Here is a 20,419-nt window from a genome sequence, read left to right as displayed (position 1 = left end):
GAAGAACTGTCTGAAAAGAGTGTATGATTATATGCATGACAATGATATGGAATAAGGGGTGTGATGTAGGGAGGGCTGGGGAAGGGGGTAAGAAACTGCAACAATGAAAAAAATTAAGACATTTTTTATGTTAAAAAAAGTGCTAAAGGGCAAGAATATACGGTTAAAGACTAAGGTGCACTTGATTGAAGCCACAGGAAACTCAAGTACTTCTTATGCATCTGAAAGTTAAACAATGGATGAGGTTGACCAACAAAGAATCAATGCCTTTGAATTGTGATGTTGAAAAGACAATGAGTATACCGTAGACCCATTCAAAAAACAAACCACCCTGCCTTGGAGGAAGTTCAGTCCCGTGCTCCTGGGAGGCAAGGATGCTGACACTTCATCTCATACCCTGGACGTGTTGTCAGAAGTCAGTCCTTGGGAAAAGACATCATGCTGGGAAAGCAGAAGGGTCAGATAAAGAGAGGAAGACCCTCAACAAGATCAGTTGACACAGTGATTATAACAATAGGCTTGAGCATTTCGGACATCATGAGGCTTGGTCAAGATTCAAAACTGTTGTTCATGAGGTTGCTATGAGTCATAGTTGATTCAGTGTCACCTAACAACAATATTAGCCATTTCTGAAATAAACCAGAGAAGGTTAAAACAGTGGCAACTGTTTGGAATCAATCTACAAGGCCTACCCCTCCACATGCTGTTTTGTACTAGCTCCACCCTAAAAAAAGAAAGAAGATGTCTTGGCCTGAGACACCTGTGAGCTTCCCCAGCAGGGGACCAGTCTCCCACTCAAGACTATAAGCACAAGCTTAGAAATGGCCGCATGGTGGGTCCCTCCACCCTGCAGGTCATTCACGGGAGCTCCTCCCACTCTATGAGATCCCACAGCTTTCAGGTTCATTCCTGGAAAAAAATATGTTCTCTCAGCATCTACTGGTTAGGAGCAAGCAGAGCAACATGAGATTTCTGACATCCCCAACTGAAAGCTGAGGTCTGTGCAGTGTATGAGAATGGAGAGCCATCATCCACCAATGCAAGAGGGTTTGTGGGAACAAGAGAATGAAATGCAGAAGCTGGGATTCCAGTAATACACTAGCTACAGTTTCCTAAGGGCCAGTTCCCCTTCTAAGGAGCCTTCGTGATCTATCGATTAAACACTTGGCTGGTAACCAAAGTTGATAGTTTGAACTCACCCAGTGTTTCTTCTGGAGAATGACCTGGTGATCAATCTGCTTCTATAAAGATTATAGCCAAGAAAATGCTATGGGGTTATTATAAGTCAGGATTGGCTCAATGGCATGTAACCACAGGTACCTATCCGACAGTTTTACACACATACTGTATTAGTTTTCTGTTGCTGCTGTAACAAATTACCACAGAGTTGTGTGCTTAAAATAACACAAATTTATTACCTTACCATTCTTGAGATCAAAAGTTTAAAATGGGTCTTGTTAGGCTAAAACCAAGGCGTTGGCAGGGCTGCATTCTGTCTGAAGGCACTGAGAAGGATCAATTTCCTTTCCTTTTCTAGCTTTTGGAGGCCATGCACACTCTTCAGCTCAAGACCATCTTTTAGGAATCATACCCTTCTTCCTTGGCAGCCCACCTGGATAATCCAGGATAATTACCCATCTCAAGGTCCTGCACTTATTATATCTGCAAATTCTCTTTTTTCCATGTAAGGTAACACGTTCATAGGTTCTAGAGTGAAATGGCTGGCTCTCTCTCTCTCTGGTGTGTGTGTGTGTCTCTGTGTGTCTCTCTGTTTCTTTCTTGGGGTGTGTATGTGTGTGTGTGTGTAATGTAATGTAATGAACACAGAGTCAGGCCTGACACATAGCTGACCTTCCAGCTGGTTTTCAGAGTCAGTAAATCACATGGAAGAGATTGCACATTTTCCTCCTGCAAAGCAGCTGATAGATTTGCACCATTGTACCATTGAACTGGCAGTACAACTCCTCACCCACTAGACCTCCAGAGTTCCAGAGACATCTTGGTGGTGGTGGTTGTTAGGAGCAGTTGAGTCAAGTAGGACTCACAGCAACCCTGTGCACAACAGATCTGAACCCTGCCCTATCCTGTGCCGTCCTTGGCATTTCTGATACACTTGACAGCTGGACAATTAATAAGGGTGACAGAGGAAGAATTAATGCCTTTGAGCTGTGATGTTGGAAAAGAGTACTGAATAGTCCATGGACTGACAAAAGAACAAACAGGTATGTCATGGAGAAAGTACAGCCAGAATGATCCTTAGAGGCAAAGATGTCAAAGCTTCATCCCTCATATTTTGGACATGTTGCTTGGAGAGACTATTTCTTGGAAAGGAACATTGTATTTGGAAAGATGTGGGATCAGTGAAAAATAGGATCATAATAGACATCTTTGTTGTTATGTGCCATCAAGTACATTAGCTCTGAAAGCTGCCCAATCCTGAACCAATCTCATCGTCTCCAACAGTCCTAATCCCATTATTGCTCCAGTCACTGAGTCAATCCATTTCATCCTGGGTCTCCCTCTCTCATGCTGTCCCTCCACCCTTCCAAGCACGATGTCCCTCCATCTTTCCAAGCGTGATATACCACTCCAAGGACTGATCCTTCCTGGTCATGTGCCCAAAGTATGTGAGATGGAGCCTCAAAATCCTTGCCTCCAGGGAACAAACTGGTTTCACCCTCTGCAGGACAAAACGGTTTGCTCCCCTGGCAGTCAACACTCTTCTTAAGCACCACAACTCAAAGGTACCAATCCTTCTTCTATCATCCTTAGTTATTGTCCAGCTCTCTGATGCATAGCAAGGAATTGTGAAGACCATGGCCTGGGTCAGGCGCACCTTAGTCTCCAGATTGACATAGTTGCTTCTTAGTACTTTTCCAATTCAATTCGTCTTTGGATTTCTTTACTACTGGTGCCAATAGTGTTGACTGTGGAACGAAGCAAGCTGAAGTTATCAACAATCTCAATATCTTCTCTGTTCATAATGAAGCTGCCAATAGGTCCAGTAGTGAGAATCTGTTTTTCTTGATGATGAGCTTCAATCTATACTGAAGACTACAGTCCTTGACCTTCTACAGCAAATGCCTCATGTTCTCTTCAGTTTCAGCAAGCAGGATTATGTCATCTGCATAACACAGGTTATTGATGAATCTTCCTGCAATCCTAATGCCACATTCCTCCTCATAATGTCTAGCCTCTAGAATGATCTGTTCTGAATATGGGCCATTATTTTACCTATCATACACGTTCTAGCAGATTGCATGTTTGTTCTATCATTATCTTCACTTAACAGATAAGAAACTGGAGTGCAAGGAAGGCTATAACATTTTCTCAAAGCGAAACAGCTAATAAGTGACCTAAGATGGATGGGACTCAAGACTAAGACTGGCCCCAAAGTCACCTTTTCTGAGACAAGAGGCATAAGACTGGCTAGCCTGGAAGAGGTCTGGAGATTAATCCCTCTAGGCTCCAGCAGGGTTTATAGAGTGTCAGGGAGTTTCCTGAGCAAATGATACAAGGGCACATTTCTGCCCTGGGTCCTAAGTCCAGAGACCTGGATTCTAGGATCAGCCTGCTCCTGACACTCTGAGAGATGCTGGGCAAATTCCTTCTACTGTCTTCTATTTCCTCATCAGTTAAATTGTGGGTGGGGAGAAGCTGGAGTAGTTACTCTCAGTGCTGCTCTCGGCGTGGACAGTCCAGGTTCTATGATTCAGACTTTGTCACTGACATGGTGCTGGGGGCCCCAGACCTCCCCAAAGAAACCTTATACAACTGCTACCCTAAAATCAGCGTCAGAAACCACTCTACTCTCAAACACAAGTTGAAATTAACTTGACGGCAACTGCTTCCCATTTTCACATGACAAAATGAAAAGTTGGCCACTTTGTGTTAGTCAGTAGAACTTGTTTTAAAATGTTGGAAATCTCTGAAATCTCAACGGCTGGAGCTCTTGAGTCACCCCGCTTCCGAGGCAATTCAATATTATCTCCATGGTCCCTTATGGTTATGGGTGTGGAGGGATTTACTGGGACTAGACCTGAGACAAAGGGCTTGTCAGAGGAATAGCTGCTGCTTCTGCAGGGGAGGGAAGAAGGGTCAAGGACTGGGGGTTAAATAATCTCCTTGGAATGCGTGGGGAAGGAAGGAGTATGGAGCACATCTCTTGATAGGAGTTCAAGCCTTCTGCTCCCTTTCTGGGCTGGCACAGTAGGCAATGGCAAGCACACAAACATCCCACTAAGAGATGAGACAGGCATCCTGGTCAGGACTTGGGGACCACACTTCTCTGCCCCCACCTGAACCCTTGACCCCTGGCTCCGCAGCCCCTGTGGCTTCCTGTTTGCCCACTCTATTTGCCAGGCCCCAGGCACTGAGCTGATCCTTGAACTCTAGGTTCCACATCGCCAGGACCAGTGAGCAGAGACAAGGCCCTGGCTGAGCTTATCAGCATCATAGCCCTGCCCCTGCCTGGAGACATAAATAGGTCCAGAGGAGAGCTGGCCACCAGAGCCCAAGGGACAGCTGACGGCGCAAGGTAAGTGCTCCTGCCTGACTCCGAGCTCACAACTCTAGGTACTTGAGGCTCAGGCTCTGGGATCCTGACTCTAGGCACTGCCTCAGCCTCACTGGGGCCCTGGATACCTGAGGCCTTCCTCAGTGTGAGGCCCACTCTTCCCCTTGCTGGAATGAGAGGAACAGGACAGGACTTCCCCATGCTGGAGGCAGGCTTCTACTCAGGTCACCCTCTTCTCTTCCAGGTCACCCACATCTCTTCAAAATGAAAGCTGTGGTGCTGAGCCTGGCCGTGCTCTTCCTGACGGGTAAGTGAACCTCAATTTAGGGAATCAATATTAGGTGACCCTTCTCCCTAACCCCTATGTCAAACTTCCCGGAGTATGATTTCTTGGTGCCCCAGATGGTCTACACCTTGGCCCCCCCATCCTGCAGAAAGCCCTGATCTGTTTTACCCTCTCGGCCCTAGGGAGCCAGGCTCGGCATTTCTGGCAGCAGGATGAACCTCAGTCCCCTTGGGATCGAGTGAAGGATTTTGTCAACGTCTACTTGGAAACAGTCAAAGAGGGCAGCAAAGACTATGTGACTCAGCTTGAAACCTCTGCCTTGGGAAAGCAGCTCAAGTAAGGGCCCAACGGGGGTGCTGAGGCCCCGGGGAGGGGCTGCTGGTCCTGTGGAGCTGAGAGGCCTATAGGAAGATGTAGTAGCCATGATCACTGGCAATTTGTGAAAGGCTCCTTGGAGGCAAGGATTCTGGGGCTTCGTCTGTCATACTTTGGACGTGTTGTGAGGAGAGACAGGTTTTTAGACAGGGACATCATGCTGGGTAGAGTAGAGGGACAGCGCAGGAGGGGAAGACCCTTTATGAGGTGGATTGATTCAGTGACTGGGGTAATCGGGATGGGTATGTCAGAGGCAATGCGATTGGCACAAGATAGAGCAGAGTTTAGGGCTGTTGTACATAGGGTCGCTATGAGTCGCAAACGACTCGACGGCACATAACAACAAACAACAGGATGGAGAAAAGACAGTGGGATGCTGGGGCACAGCCCTGCCCCTGGCCAGAGGCAGACCAATGCTGTGCAGGCAGTAATCATAGGCCCAATCTGCCTGCAAGTGTAAACAAAAGCCTTCCTATTCTGAACTGCTGCCTCCAGCGGGCTCATCCACAGTGGGGGCTGCCTTCTGCAGATAGGGAAAGGGGTGCGAGTATTCAAAGGGCCAGGTTGGATGCAGACAAGGTGCAATATCTTCCTGGCTGAATATTCTTAGGTAAATCATTGCACCGTTCTGCTCCTCAACTTATCTGTCCAATGGGTTGTCCCAGAACAGGGCAAAATCGTTTAGTAAAAAGCTGGGAGGGAAAGTGTGGCCAATACATAAGCTGGAGCACTGAACTTTCAGCTCTGGGTGGTTCAGGGTCCACAGGGGACCACCCACTCAGTCCCTCTCTTCCCCTTTAGCCTGAAGATCTTGGACAACTGGGACACCCTGACCACCAGCCTCACCAAACTGCAGGAGCAGATCGTCCCGGTGACCCAGGAGTTCTGGGAAAACGTGGAGAAGGAGACCGCTGGGCTGAGGGAGGCGGTGAACAAGGACCTGGAGGAGGTGAGGCGGACGGTGCAGCCCTACGTGGACGAGTTCCAGAAGAAGTGGGAGGAGGAGGTGGAGCTCTACCGTCAGAAGGTGGCGCCCCTGAAGGAGGAGTTTAGCCAAAGCGCGCACCAGAAGCTGGTGGAGCTGCAGGAGAAGGTGACCCCGCTGGCCGCGGATCTGCGCGACAGGCTGCGCACCCACGTGGACACGCTGCGCACGCAGGTGGCCCCCTACAGCGAGGGGTTGCGCCAGCGCCTGGCCACCCACTTCCAGGCCCTCAAGGACAGCGCCATCCTGTCTGAGTACCACACCAAGGCCACAGAGCACCTGACCACCTTCAGCGAAAAGGCCAAGCCCGCCTTGGAGGACTTCCGCCAGGGCCTCATCCCCGTCATGGAGGCCCTGAAGGCCAGCTTCCAGACAGCCGTCGAAGAGGCCAGCAAGAAGCTGCAGAGCTAGTGAGGCGCTCGCCGCCGCGAGGCCCGCTGCCAGACCCGGGGGTCGAGGGCTAGGACCAGAACCCTGCTCTGCGTTCCCCTTACTACCTTGGGTATCATAGAATAAACCTTTCCAAATTTGGAAGCAGCTTCTTTTTTGTGGGGGAATGGCCGTGGGGTGCTGGGTGCTGGAGGGCCAGGTGGAGCCTTGAGCCTGCGGGTAGGGACTTCCGGTGTTGATTTTCCAGAGCAGCTCTGGTGGCCTGGTGGGAAAGACCTGCGCTGCCAGCTCGAAGGCACCAGCTGCTCTGCTGGGCGGGGAAACTGGACAATCTCCTCCCATGCTATTAACTGCCCTTGAGAACCCACTGGGTGATGGTACGCACCAACATCAATCCTAGACTGGGACCTCGTCAGAGTTTCCCTCAGTGGGCTTTCTGGACCCCTGGCTAGGCTGGGGGCACTTTAGGAGCGAGGCTGCATCTGCCCCTTTTCTAAGGAAAAAACACTTTCCACTAGCAAGAGCTCGACCCTGAAGAGAGTCAGGGAACCATGTTTGACGAGGGTCAGGGATGAGGCTTGGCTTTCCTGGGAAAAATAAGTGTCCATTTCCCAGAGATGTTCAGGTGGGAGGAGCTGGGCATGGTGATGATGTGGGCAGATGACAGGAGCCTTTGCCAGCTCTCTGCCTCTTAATAGGCATGAGTTGCCAACTCAAGGCCCCCTGTTGGAATCTACCAGCTGCTCTGTGTGACAAAAATGGGCAATCTCCTTCCATGCAGTTTACTGCCTCTAAAAATCCACTGGAGGTTCAGCTCTGTGCCGGTTCTGACTCCTTGGTACATAACAACAAGGGGCCAAGATCCAGGTAGGCTTGAATAAAGAGCTTGTAGTGTGTTCTTCCTCCTTTATTAATTCAGCAAACTCCTGGACCTGGGCAATTGCTCACACTCCCACAACTGTGAAAGCCAGCCATCTCTGCCCTCCCTTCCACAAAGCTCCATGCCCTGCCTCTCCCTATTTCTGCCAGCACTATATCTGGCACGTAACTAGCACATTTTTATCGTGGTGCTGGAGAAGAGTCTTGAGTATACCATGGTCTGCCAAAAAAAACAAATAGGTCTGTCTTGGAGAGGGTGAAACCATGTTGCTCCTTGGAGGTGAGGATTTTGACACTCCATCTCACATACTTTAGACACGTGGCCAAGAGGGACCAGTCCCTGGAGAGGGACATGCACTGAAGGATGGAGGAGGTGAAGGCAGGAAAGGGAGACTCTGGCTGAGTTGTATCGATGCAGTGACTGGGGCAATGGGAGTTGGTGTGTCAGAATTAGTGAGACTGGCTCAGGACAGGGCAGGCTTCAGAGCTGTTGTACAGAGGGTCACTATGGGTTGCAGTCACCTTGATGGCACAAAACAACAAAAACAAGGAAATGCTTTTATACCCATGACAGCATAGCACCCTTCCCAAAATCCTGGGGTACGTTGAAATGAAACTAATTTTACAAATGAGCAAGCTGAAGCTTAGAAATACATGGCCACTCATAGAAGTTAAAGAACAGGATGCACCAGGCACCCTTATAGACCATCTGAACTAGGCTTCCATACTTGTTTTTATGAAAGAAAAGCGTGTGGCCAGGCACTGGGGTTCACGTGGATGTGCACACACATACTCATTCTCACATACACCCCTCCATCCACAGTCCACCCCTCCTCCGCTCACTCACATACCCTGTGTGCACACACACATACTCATATGCACCCCTCCTCACACTCATATACACACTCTGTGCCCTGTGTGCATACACACACAGACTTTTTCTCACATGCACCCCTCCGTGCAGTCTGCCCCTCCCTCGCACTCACATACATACCCTGTGTGCATGCACACAGCTTCACAGGTCAGGCAGGAGCCAGCCTTACTCTCTCCCCACATGACCTTTTGTCTCCTCATGCAGTGTGCTGGAAACCTACTCTCCTCTCTCTCTGGTAACAAGGCTTTCTTTCTGTGCTGGCTGAGTGGAATAGGGATTGTGTGCTGTCAAGTCAGAACTGACTCACAGCTGATACTCCACCAAGTTTTCAGAAGCTGTACATCGTGGGAGGAGATTGCCCATCTTTTCCCCACAGAGCAGCAGCTAAGGAATTTGAACAAGACTGCCTTTGGGTCAGCAGTGCAATTCCTTACCACTAAAGCACCAGAGCTTCCTAAAATGTGGGTAGTTGACCTGAGCTTGGGATCTGAGCTTGCTCTTGGCTAGTTCTGTGATACTGAGCGAATGCTGTCGCCTCTCAGAAACTGTTTCTTCCTACTTAGATGGTCAGTGTCTGATGTGAGCATCTGCTACATGGTGGGGACACTAGGGCAACAATCTCTGTTGGTGTGACCTGAGTTCCTTCTTAATTCTCATGACATCTACGCAACACCCACTCCATTCCTGGCCCTATGGGAACAATCAGTTCTTCCTGACAGTAACAACAACCACTATCCAGGCACCTTTGATGAGCCAGGTGCTGCTTCAGATACTTCTAAACACCCTTCCATTTCATTCTCAGAACAAAACTACACCACATGGTCTTGTTATTGTACCCAATTTACAGATAAGAAACTTACGGCTTGGCCAAGTGGTGGAGCCAAGACCAGAGGGTCACTATGTACCTGATGTTAACTACTACCCCAACTTGCCTGCCTTCCTTCAAGTGTGGCTGAGAGGCAGGTGAAGAGGCAGCACCAGTCAGCTTCACTGTTTCGGCGAAGTTGCGTGATTACAATTCTAATGGTGGAAGGACAGTGACAAAAACAGAGCCTGGATGGAGCACACACTTAAGTTCTCTTGTTCAGTACTTAAGTGTTCTTACTCTATGATTTTCTGTCCAGGTAGGTAGGGCTACTGATACCTTACAGGTAAAGACATTCAGGCCCACAGATCACTCAGCCCCTAGCGATGGAGAGGGCACTGGAAGCCAAGCCTGCCCAAACCGGCACCTGTACAGTCAGTGCCCCCACCCAGAACAGCAGACCCAGCGCCACGCCCAAGCACACACGGCACGAGTGGGACGTCCAAGTCACGGCAGCTTCGTGCCCAGCTTTATTGGGAGGGCCGGATACCCAAACCCTGGGTGGGGTGGGAGGGGTGATGAGAAAGCTGTCCCTTTCAAACGACCTTTGCAGTCTGGAGGACCTAGGGAGCCAGGATGGACGGGAAGGTTGCCACGGGGTATAGAGGTCTCATATGAATTCAGGAATCAGAGTTGGCATGGCCTCCTGAGTTGAATCCCAGAACCCAGAGAACTTGTCCTTCAATGTGCTCCAATAGTCTTTCAGAGAGGTGAAGCGTTCTGTCATCCAGCCCCTGTGGGTTCAATCAGTGAGGGAAAGTAATAGAAGTATATGAGAGCCATGGGACACCCCCACCCCCATACCCTCATGGCCTCCCTGCTGGCCCTAGCCCAGCAGTGTTCCTGGGAACCACAGACAAAGGTGCCACAGCGAGTGGTTACGTGGGAAGTAGCTGGGCAGGCAGCAAGGGCTTTCCAGTGCTCCAGTTAGCAGTCCAGGACATTCACTATTCCCACTACCTAGGCACTCCCCAGGCTGGCCACCTGGGCTGAAAAACTCACAGGAAAATGCCCTCTTAGGATGAACTTTTAGGGAGTGGGGTCCCCCAAGAGAAACTTCCAGCCAGTCTATCAGAAAAGGAAAGTGCAAGTGAGGGCAGATATGGCCCCACCTGAGGGCAGCAACACCTGAAGGTGCAAGAGGCCAGAAGTGAGGGCAAGAGGCCAGGAAAAGACAGAAGGATGGAGAGTCCCCCCTCAGGCACCTAGCCTTGCCCCCTATAAAACACTGCGAGCGGGACCACCTTCTCTCAGAAGATTCTGGGCATGAGGCTGAGAGAGGCCCAGGCCCTGGGTTGCGTGGGAAGGGCTCTCACCCAGGGTCAGGACCCCCCCCCACATTTGAAGCCCATGTCTGCTGGGGTGGTGGGAGCTTGTGTGGAGGTTAGGGTTAGGGGAGGGAAAGCCAGTGGGCATACTTGGCCTGCTGGGTTATCTGGGACTCCTGCACGGTGGTCAGTGCATCCTGGGCAGTCTTGGCAGCCTGGTGCATGTAGTCCTGTACGACACCCAGAATGGAGGCGTCCTCGGCCTCGACGGGCTCCTGCGCCCCTGTGCGGAGAGCAGGAGCTGAGCTGAGTGGACCGGCTTGCAGGGCAGGCCCTCAACCCCTCCAGCCACAGGTTCCAGGGGGTCAAACTCCTGAGAGTTCTCAAGACAGCTGGCTGCTCCCCTAACCCTCGCCAGGCCCAATCCCCACAAAGTGCTTACAGGCCATGGCCAGAAGTGCCAGGAAGGCAGCGACGTGGAGGACCCTGGGCTGCATGGCACCGCTGTTCCTGCAGTGAAGAAGTGTCCTGTGAGGGGCACTCTAGTCTCCACCTCATCATCACCACCACTGGGCCCCGGGGGTGTGCTGGAGCTCCTACTGTGACATCTGAGCGGGGCAAGCTCTGAGGAGAGAGGCCTGCTCCCGCACATCATGGGAAGCCAAGGCTCTCAGTCAGGGGCTCAAGGAGGCCCAGGTTCAGACAGAAGGGAGGTGGTGTGGGGTGCAGTAGAAGCCCACCAGACTGGGGACTGGAACACTCCTGGATTCCGGCCTAGACTTTGCCACCACTGAGCACCGGGTGGCTTGGGGCAGATGGCCCTCCCTGAACCTGCTGCACATCAGGGGACTCACATCTAGCCCTGGGACCTTCTCTGCTGAACAAGAAGCAAGGGCCTGCCTCTGCGTCTCCCCGCCCTTCTCTCCTCCCCCACCCCAGAGGACTTTACCTGGAGCAGCTGCTTCTTTGGGATGAACGGGACAGACAGACAAGAGGGTGCTGACCTGTTTTATATTGTCCCCAGGCCGTGGGCGCTTGGAGCCAGGTGAGCCAGTCAAAGGTCACCTGCTGACCAGTCCAGACCAGGGCCTGAGACAGGGTGGCGAGATGCAGCCAGGCCTGCTGGGAGAATTGGGAAATCGCTAGGAAACAGTGGGTGCCCACGCTGCTCTCCTGCCACCCCAACAACCCAAAGGCTCAGGAAACTGGGAGTTGTGGTGCCTGGGGAGACCCCATTCCTTCCTAGTAGTTAAGCCTTTTTAGGCATGATGGGAAAGGACTTAGGTAACAAGCTAGGGGACTTTGGCTCCATCTCAGCCCTTCATATTTGAGTTTTCAGATCTCTCAGTTCTCTGCCCAGCCTCAATCCCTCCACATTACCAAGCCCTGAAAACAGGAGAGGGGTAAAGTGCAAGGAGGTGGAACCATGGAGCAATTGTCAGACATGAGAGCAAATGCCCCTTCTCAGTAATTTAGGATGTGGATGAGGGAAATATAGACCCTGAATCTAGTGTAGGAAAGGGATGACACTGTGTCTAGGCTCCATTCCCATGCACTGCTTACCCAGAAGCCTCCACCAGCTAAGGCCAAGGGCAGGAGTTGCTGGGGGAGGACAAAGGCCACTCTGAGCTCAAGGCCTTCGTCCCTCCCCTCTTTCCTCCTCCTTACCTTGCCCTCTGGACCCACTGATAACACTGCCTAGAGCAGGAGCTGGACTCATGGCTAGAGGCCTCCCCACAAGGGTGGGCTCTGAGATTAGTTCTCAGCCCCAAGTATCCCAGCCTGGGGCCCTGGGTTTCTCAGCTTGGAAATAGCACCCTCCGAAGCACCCTGGCCAGGGGCAGAAGTTGTGCTGAGGACCATGGGGTGGTGAGAGGGCATCTGAGGAACTTGGTAGGCCCAGCTGGCTAGCCAGAAGAGAGGCTCAGGCTCTCATGGGATGAAGCATCTCCTGGGCTTACACTGGAAGCTGTAGTCCCTCTGGCAGGATCAAGGGTTTTGTTTTATTGATGCTAGGGCTTTGGAATCAACAATCAAAGTTTAAATGATGCCTTTAGTTCTTACATATCAAGACTAAAATTCTTATATAAATACCAGAAACGTAAGAGAGCTCTTTTAACCTAGTGGTAAGAAGCTGCACTGCCAACCTGAAGTCATATGGTTCGAATCCACCAGCTGCTCTATGGGAGAAAGATGGGCAGTCTCCTCTCATGTTATTTACAGCTTCTGAAAACCTTCTGGGGGGGTCAAAGATGAATCATTTCTGACTTGACGGCATCTAATAACAGAGATATATCACAGATCCTCAATATTCTCCTCTGTGAAATAGGAGAATATTACTCTCCCAAACTGTGGTGAATAGTAAATGAAATAATATGCAAAGCAAGTGGGTCATGAAATCCCTCTTTTCTGCCCCAAAACCGTACCTCCCTCGACAGCATTGTCTGAAAGCAAGAGGAGCTCCTAATGCAGAAATAGTTGAGACAAGTGTTCATTCCTCACTGAAGAAGTAACTAACTCCACAGTTTAAAATCAGAGGACTGAGGAAGTCCTGGACACACTCTAAGAATTCCTTCTTTAATGAAGGATTGAAATTCCTCAAGTAGAAATTCATTCCTTTGCTTAAATTTTTGTTTTCTGTTAAAATGGAAATAGGACTCTGTAAGTACACATTAATAACCCGAACTTACAATGAGAAAGCCAAAGCTCAGAGGGGGAAAAATCCCTCCTTACCTGCACACAGGGTGCAGGTCTTTGAGTTTTCAGCCTGGTGCTAGATAGCCTTGAAAAACGAGGCCCTTGAGGATGTATCCGTCAGTTCACATCTGAGAGCAAATTAGCTTTAGATCTCTTCCTGAGAGTAGACTTTGGTTAAGCAATGGAATGAGATGCCTACTCTGGGTTGCGTCAGGCACAGGCTTTTGGAAATAACAAAGAGCACGTAGAGAGACCAGCAGGCTGGACCAGCCTGGCCCCACCGTGATCCTCTGGGCTTTGGGCAACTTTCTGCTTTGCTTTGTGGTTTAGCGTATGAACCCAGCTGAGCTGTAATCCTGCTGCCAGGTTAGACCAGTGGTGCTGATTCAGACCACCCTGTTCACCTACTTCTCTCTGTGCTGGAAGCTCCTCCTACTTCTCACCTGCATATCCCTATTACAACAGGAGCTTGCCTCTGGTGGGGGCCAGTGTATAACATGTGTGAGGAGGCGTTTCAGCATAACTTGCCTGCCCTCTCCCTGGCTGTGTCTCTTGTTGAGCCACCCCCTCTTGATGCTGGCCCCTGGATAAATACTTGTGTGAGTGCACAGAGGGGGTGCCTGTGAGGAAATGCTGAGAGAGCGGCTTCCCTGCTGCACCAACCATTACTAGGTCTTTCGGTTGTACAAACAAGGAAACTGAGGCTCATAGAGGGAGAGGTGACTTCCCAAACTCACACAGGTCCTCTGTGGCCAATGATCATGGACTTGCCCTGATTTCCACGGCCACGTCCTCGTGAAGGTGTTGACACCCTGTCTCGTTCTCTCTCCCCGCCCCCCAAATCCATTTACATGTTGAGCCAAAAGATCTCCACAGACTTGGGTCTAAAGATGTTCATAAACAGTGTTGCATCTACAGCCTGTTGTCGACAGCATGCCCTCCCTCTGTGTACACACAGGCCTTATGCCAACCCTTCAACTCTGGCTTTATCTCTTTGCCCACCATCAATTAAAATATTTGCATGTTGATGTGAGTCTGGACACAGCCTGGTGAGCACCCAGGACATACACCAATCAGTGCAGGCACACCCGGACGCGGAGATGGGCACCTTGAACCTGCCACATACAAGCATCTGCTGCTCTTCACAGTCTAAGTCCAAGAGGTCAAACTGCAGCTGAAGTATCCTTCATGACTCATTCTCCACCTCATCTCTGGTCCAAAAAGAGGGTGAGGGTCAAAGTGTCACCCATGAGTACCTCACCGCAGACTGAACTGTGTCTGATTCAGAAGTAGGTCTAAAACCAATGGGTCAATGTTCCCAATGGGAAATAAACCTTTCAGAAGTAAAGCATGACATTTCAGGAACACTGTGTGCCAAGTACTATCCCGAGCATTACATAGATTATGTCATTGAATCTTTACAACTCAAGAAGATGTGTGGGACCTGGAAAAGTCATTGAAGAAGATGTGCAGGACCTGGTGGATGTGCGGGACCTGGTGAAGTCATTGAAGTTCACAGAGGTTAAGAGCTTTGCCCAAAGCCACACAGATAGTAAACGATGGAGTCCAGATGCACAGAGTCCAAACTTCCAACAACTGTTGATAGGTGACATGGGATGACCCTGGAAATGACCAAGTGGTCTGGGGACCACCCGGTGAAGACCCTGAAGAAAGAGTACATGCATTATAGTCTTATTCCTGTGGCATTCATTTTACAAGTAGCTGGGAGCCCTCCTCCGTGCTGACCACTGTGCTTGTGGAAAAGAACCAATGACACAAAAGGATGGACAATATTTCATAAGACACTAAAAGCAGTGCAAGGAGTCCTATTATCCTAATTCATTATTCATGGGGCTGCTAATTGAAAGGTCAATGGTTCGAATCTACCAAGCTCTGTGAGATAAAGATGGGTAGTCTCTTCCCATTAAGACTGACAACCTCAGAAGCTGATGCAGGGCCACCACGAATTGGAGTGGACAGAACGACAGTAGGTTTGGGTTTGATAACAGAGGGGTGGGTAGTCCAACAGAGGAAGCCATGCTGGTGCATGGTCACCTTCCTGTGCCTCTGAATGTAACAGTTGTTGTTGTTGATATAGACATTTTAGATAGAAGACCTTCTAAATGTTACTATTATTGATCCTTTCTCCCAGGGACAAGCCCCTGGAGAGCCACAGGTCTGTGATTCTGCCCAAGCAGACTGCTCCTGTCCAGGGAGTGTGACTGGGCATAGATGGGGGGCACCACCACTGCTTGGGGCTAGGAATCAAGCCATAGACTACCTTGCCCCTTTTATCCTGCCTCATGTCCTCCTGGGGATCCCAAGAGGGCTGGGCCAAACATCTACCATGCTCACTGGAGGGCTTAGCACTCCACTTCCTGCTTAGGTTCAAATCAGAAAAATAATTAGTATTAATGATAACAAAAATTTTAAGTGCTAATTCTGTGCCAGGCACTATATGAGCCACTGGACAAGTTGCCTCTCATTTAATATGCCTAACAACCCTATTATTTTTCTCCCGTAGAGAAGTGGAGGTTCAGAGCATCAAATGATGAGCCCAAGGTGGAACACACTGACAGTGGGAGGGCATGGCAACAAGCTCCCTGCCCACACCTCCTACCTGCTGTAGGCTCCCAAGGGTTCCCTCCTCCTGGAAGTGCCTTGTCAAGAGACCTAGGTCTTAGTTCTCACATCTGCAGCCCTAGATGGTCCTCAGACAGTGTGTGGTGCTCTGAAGATCGAGGTAGGATTGGTGGCAGATGGGGCGGGGGGCTCTCTCTGCTGAGCAACAGAAGAGACACGGATTTGGTCCTCCAATCTGACACATATCCAAGATTGCCATCAGGGCCTCTGGGGCTTCAGCTCCAGGTTCAGGGGCTTCCCTGGACCTTGTTTCTCCCCCAGCTCTTTGCCTCCTTCCTTTCACACTGGGTGGGGCCTGAGCAGAGGACAGCTCCTTCTGACTGCCTCCCCGGCCTCAGTCTGCTGTCAGCTGCCACGTCTTCTTAGGGTCACAAAAGTCCAAGAGGCCTCCCGGGAATGTGTCACCTTCCAGCGTGGAGGGAGGTGGGGAGGGGCGCCTGGTGGGGGTTTAAATGTCTGGCTGGCTCTGAGCTTCATTCAGTCCAGTGGAACAGCAGCATAGCTGACACACCTTGGGACCTCTCCACCAGGTGCCTCGGATTACAGCAAGAGTCCAGTGCGGTGTGGGGCTACTCCAGCCCAGAGACGTGCCCAAGATGTTTCTGAAGACTGTGGTCGTGGTCCTGGCCCTGGTGGCTGTTACCAGTGAGTACAAGCTATTCCTGGATGGGGTGGTCAAGTAGGACCCAGCTGCTGCATAGAGTGGGACAGGGTGGAAAGACTGAAAGAGGTGACAGTCTGAGTGCTAGTTAACCCCCATCTGGACACAAGGAGCTGCCTAGTTGTCAGTCACAAGAGAGGTGACCCACGTCCAGACATAGGACTGGTACTGGTGCCAGAGTAGTTTCTTATGTCCCTGGTCTTCCAACCTGCGAAGCACAAAAAGGGGAAGAGTGGGTTTGGCTCCCCAGTATTATCCAGCAATTTAAGGGCAATAATGCAGGGGGACAAGGGAGGAAATTAGGTTTGTGAATGACCGTCGATTCTGTGTCCAGGTGCCCGTACTGAGGTCAACCCTGACCAGGTGGTCTCTGTGGTGTGGAACTACTTCAGCCAGCTGAAGAATAATGCCGAGGAGGCTGTGGAGCATTTCCAGAAGTCTGAGCTCAGCCAGCAGATCAAGTAAGAAGGGAACAGGCTGCAGGCAGGGCAGGACAGTGAGCCAGCAAGGGCTGAGCTGGGAGGCAGGAGAGCAAAGCTCAGAACGCCCACTGCTCTGCTACTAATTCACCAGCAGAGTCCTAGGGTCCTCGTATGTAAACAGGGTGGGGTGGGGGGCTGGACTGCGCCTTCCTGCTTCAACTTTCTAGTTTTGCAAAATGGTTACATTCTAGCCTGGAAGCTCATGGAAGGCAGGTGGGAGGGAACTGCAAATGGGATCTGGCCTCTTTATTCCAGAAGGACAGGCTTCAGTGGGATCATGGGGAAGGAGATATGGTATTTGGGAAGCCACTGAGTGTGGGTGCTCACAAAGAAACTGGCATCTTGTGTCACTGGAAGGTACTGGAAAGGATCCAGTTTACAGCATTGTCTTAGGGAATGTGAATCTATGCCACAGTGTCCCTGAGCTGGGAAGGGCCTCAAGGTCCAACCTCTGCACTGTTCAGGAGGAGGAGGGCAAAGCAAACTGCTTGAGGCCACAGGACCAGTAGAGACTTTATGCTCCAGAGAGACCAATTCTGAATTATAACTGTAGTCTATCTTACCAGTTCCTCAAGTCATGATCTACACACCATGGGGAGAGTCACAAGGGACACAAATGTCCCAGGTGCGTGTGTACCGACTGTGTGGTTTATAACGGGACAAGGTTCCGTCCTGAGATGACAACTCCTTGTACCCTTTGCCAACAGCGCCCTCTTCCAGGACAAACTTGGGGATATGAACACGTACGCCAGCGACCTGCAGACGAAGTTGGTGCCCTTCGCCACAGAGCTGCACGAGCGCCTGACAAAGGATTCGGAGAAGCTAAAGGAAGAGATTCGGAAGGAGCTGGAGGATCTGCGCACCACGCTGCTGCCCCACGCCGAGGAGGTGAGCCAGAAGATTGGCGACAACGTGCGCGACCTGCAGCAGCTCCTGCAGCCCTACGCCGAGGAGCTGCGCGCCCAGGTCAACACCCAGGCGGAGCAGTTCCGGAGCCAGCTGATCCCCGTGGCGCAGCGCATGCAGGCTGTGCTGCGTGAGAACGCGGAGAACCTGCAGAGCTCCCTGGCGCCCTTTGCCGACGACTTCAAGACCAAGGTGGAGCAGAACGTGGAGGAGCTCAAGGCGCGCTTCACACCCTACTCGGACCAGCTCAAGACCAAGATTGACGAGAACATGGAGGAGCTGCACCGCAGGCTGGCCCCATATGCCCAGGAAGTCCAGGAGAAGCTCAACCACCAGCTCGAGGGCCTGGCTTTTCAGATGAAGAAGAACGCAGAGGAGCTGAAGGTCAAGATCGACGCAAAAGCCGAGGAACTGAAGCAGAAGCTGGTGCCTGTGGCCGAGGATGTGCGTGGCAGGCTGCAGGGCAACACCGAGGGGCTGCAGAAGTCGTTGGCCGAGCTGAGCAGCCAGCTGGACCGCCAGGTGGAGGAGTTCCGCAGCAGCGTGGGGTCTTACGGCGAGACCTTCAACAAAGTCTTGGTGCAGCAAATGGGGGAGCTCAGGCAGACGCTCGGCCCTTTCGCGGGGGACGTGGAAGGCCACTTGGTCTTCCTGGAGAAGGACCTGAGAGACAAAGTCAACTCCTTCTTCAGCACCCTCAAAGAGAAAGAGAGCCAGAACCAGCCGGTCGTGCTCCCCCTCCAGGAGCAGGAACAGGAGCAGGCCCCAGCCCCCCTCTAGAGCTGAGCTGCTCCTGGTGCGCCCTTCCCGCTGCCCCTGCCACCTGCCCTGCCCTGCCACCTGTCTGTTTGTCTGCCCCGAAGCAGACCTGGTATGAGCTTGAGGACACATGTCCACTGGGAGGTTACAGTGGTACTTCTCACTACTTTCAATAAAGCTCCTGAGGAACTAGCTCAGTCTGGTTTCTAGGCCTCGAGGGTGGAGGTGGGGGATGAGACTGCTGTTAGGTAAAGTTTAGCAAGGGCTGACAGATGGGCCAGGAGATGAGACTGAAAGAGTGTGAGGGCAGGATATGCTGAACAGAATGTGCAACAAGTGTTCAGAGGGGAGAGGGGTGAAAGTCACACATTATCTCAATGCATGCAACCCAGACTCCCCCAGGTGATGCAAAAGAGTAATGGGGTTACCAGAAAGTTGGCTGTTTGAGTCCACCCTGATGTCCCTCAGAAGAAAGGCCTGGTGATCTACTTCTAAGCAGTCAGCATTGTCTGGAAGATCATTTCTTCTATATATACAACTGACAGAGTCACTAAGGGAGCTCTCATGGTTTACCGGTGAGGAATTACACTGCCAATCCAAAGGTACACGATTCCCCTGAGGGAGGAACGTGGGGAGTTTCCTTCCCCAGTGATTTACTCTGGTGGGTCAGCTGTGGGTCAGTTCTGGTACACAACAAGATATATTCACTTAGCCAATAAATATTTGTGAATGACCACGCGTGTCAGTCGCTGTTCTAGCCATGGACCAATGAGCAAAGCTATTTCTGTGGAGCTGTGTGTCTGACACTGCACCTCAGCTGAAGGGGAGGGGACTGGGATGAGCAGGACATGGTCCCCGGGGCCCAGAGAGCTGACCGAGCAGAGGGAGAGATGACTGCTTCAAGTTCGGTTTACCTCTCCTCCCACTTAGAAAGCAGTTCATGATTATTTCAGCAATTTCTTGACTGTGAAACCCGTGCATGGTGCCCTGCATCGAGGAGTGTGGCTGAGCGGACCCAGGACTAGTGCCTGGAGCCTGCCCTCTGCTGTTACTCTGTCAGGATTCTCCTGAGAGGTGGCCTGCTCTAAGGACAAGGGTCCCAACACTGGGGTAAAGGGCAGGGGAACTGGGACATCCTGAAATGGGCCATCTGCAGAGCCAGGTGTGCATAGATGCAGACTCAGAGAGTCACAGGCCTCCCTCAACGAGGGAGCCTCAGAGAAGAGCTAGTTTGAACCTTGACCCCAGGTGACTGGACAACATGGATGTTACCTCAAGTCTTCAAGTATAACTCAACACCCTTCCCCTTCTCAGGGCAGAGTGCAGGCCTTCCAAAAACTTTCTGGAAGAGATCTCTGGAGAATGTTCTAGGCTTTCTCCACACTCCCTTCTCCACAGAGCAGTGCTCGCTGGCACATTCTGACCAGTCCAGTCTGCACTGACTCCTGGAGCCATCCTAAATGCCCTGCCTATTGGGAAGGACAAGTCAGAATCAGGATTCTTAGGCTTCAATCGTGGCTTCCCACTGACTACTGGATGCTCTGAGACAGTTCCTTTGTCTCCTTTGGAAAATAGGGATCTTAACAATCCTCATGAGCTGTTAGGATTTGATGGAACAATGTGTATTAACCACTTAGCACAATATTAGACACACGATGAACAAAACTGATTTATGAGTTGATGCTGTTCAATAGATTCTCAAATCTATTTATTTTCCTCTTCCCAACAACCTCCTTATCTCAGGATCCCACTTCTCAACTCTTGGTCACATTCTACAATACAAGGTCCATCAAAGCTGACCTAAAGCAGGCCCTGGGTCTCCCTGATCCAAGC

At 51.1% G+C, this 20,419-nt stretch overlaps 3 protein-coding genes across 3 annotated transcripts; 2 read left to right on the top strand and 1 right to left on the bottom strand.

Annotated features, from left to right (window-relative positions):
- Positions 1-4,780: 4,780 nt before the first annotated feature.
- On the top strand, positions 4,781-6,573 carry APOA1 (apolipoprotein A-I). Its single transcript, XM_006890876.1, has 3 exons — positions 4,781-4,823; positions 4,985-5,138; positions 5,979-6,573. The coding sequence occupies exons 1-3, from the start codon at positions 4,781-4,783 to the stop codon at positions 6,571-6,573; spliced, it is 792 nt and encodes a 263-aa protein (XP_006890938.1).
- Positions 6,574-9,780: 3,207 nt separating this feature from the next.
- Positions 9,781-10,935, bottom strand: APOC3 (apolipoprotein C-III). The gene is made up of 3 exons (XM_006890875.1): positions 10,881-10,935; positions 10,589-10,721; positions 9,781-9,904 (listed from the first exon to the last, which is right to left on the bottom strand). The coding sequence occupies exons 1-3, from the start codon at positions 10,933-10,935 to the stop codon at positions 9,781-9,783; spliced, it is 312 nt and encodes a 103-aa protein (XP_006890937.1).
- Positions 10,936-16,374: 5,439 nt separating this feature from the next.
- On the top strand, positions 16,375-18,607 carry APOA4 (apolipoprotein A-IV). The gene is made up of 3 exons (XM_006890874.1): positions 16,375-16,423; positions 16,774-16,900; positions 17,629-18,607. The coding sequence occupies exons 1-3, from the start codon at positions 16,375-16,377 to the stop codon at positions 18,605-18,607; spliced, it is 1,155 nt and encodes a 384-aa protein (XP_006890936.1).
- Positions 18,608-20,419: the final 1,812 nt, after the last annotated feature.

Source organism: Elephantulus edwardii, unplaced genomic scaffold (genome assembly GCF_000299155.1).
Source record: "Elephantulus edwardii isolate Elephantulus edwardi_28Jun2011 unplaced genomic scaffold, EleEdw1.0 scaffold00093, whole genome shotgun sequence".
NCBI lineage: Eukaryota > Metazoa > Chordata > Mammalia > Macroscelidea > Macroscelididae > Elephantulus > Elephantulus edwardii.
Note: the sequence above shows the minus strand (reverse complement) of the source record. Positions and strands in the feature narration are given on the sequence as shown.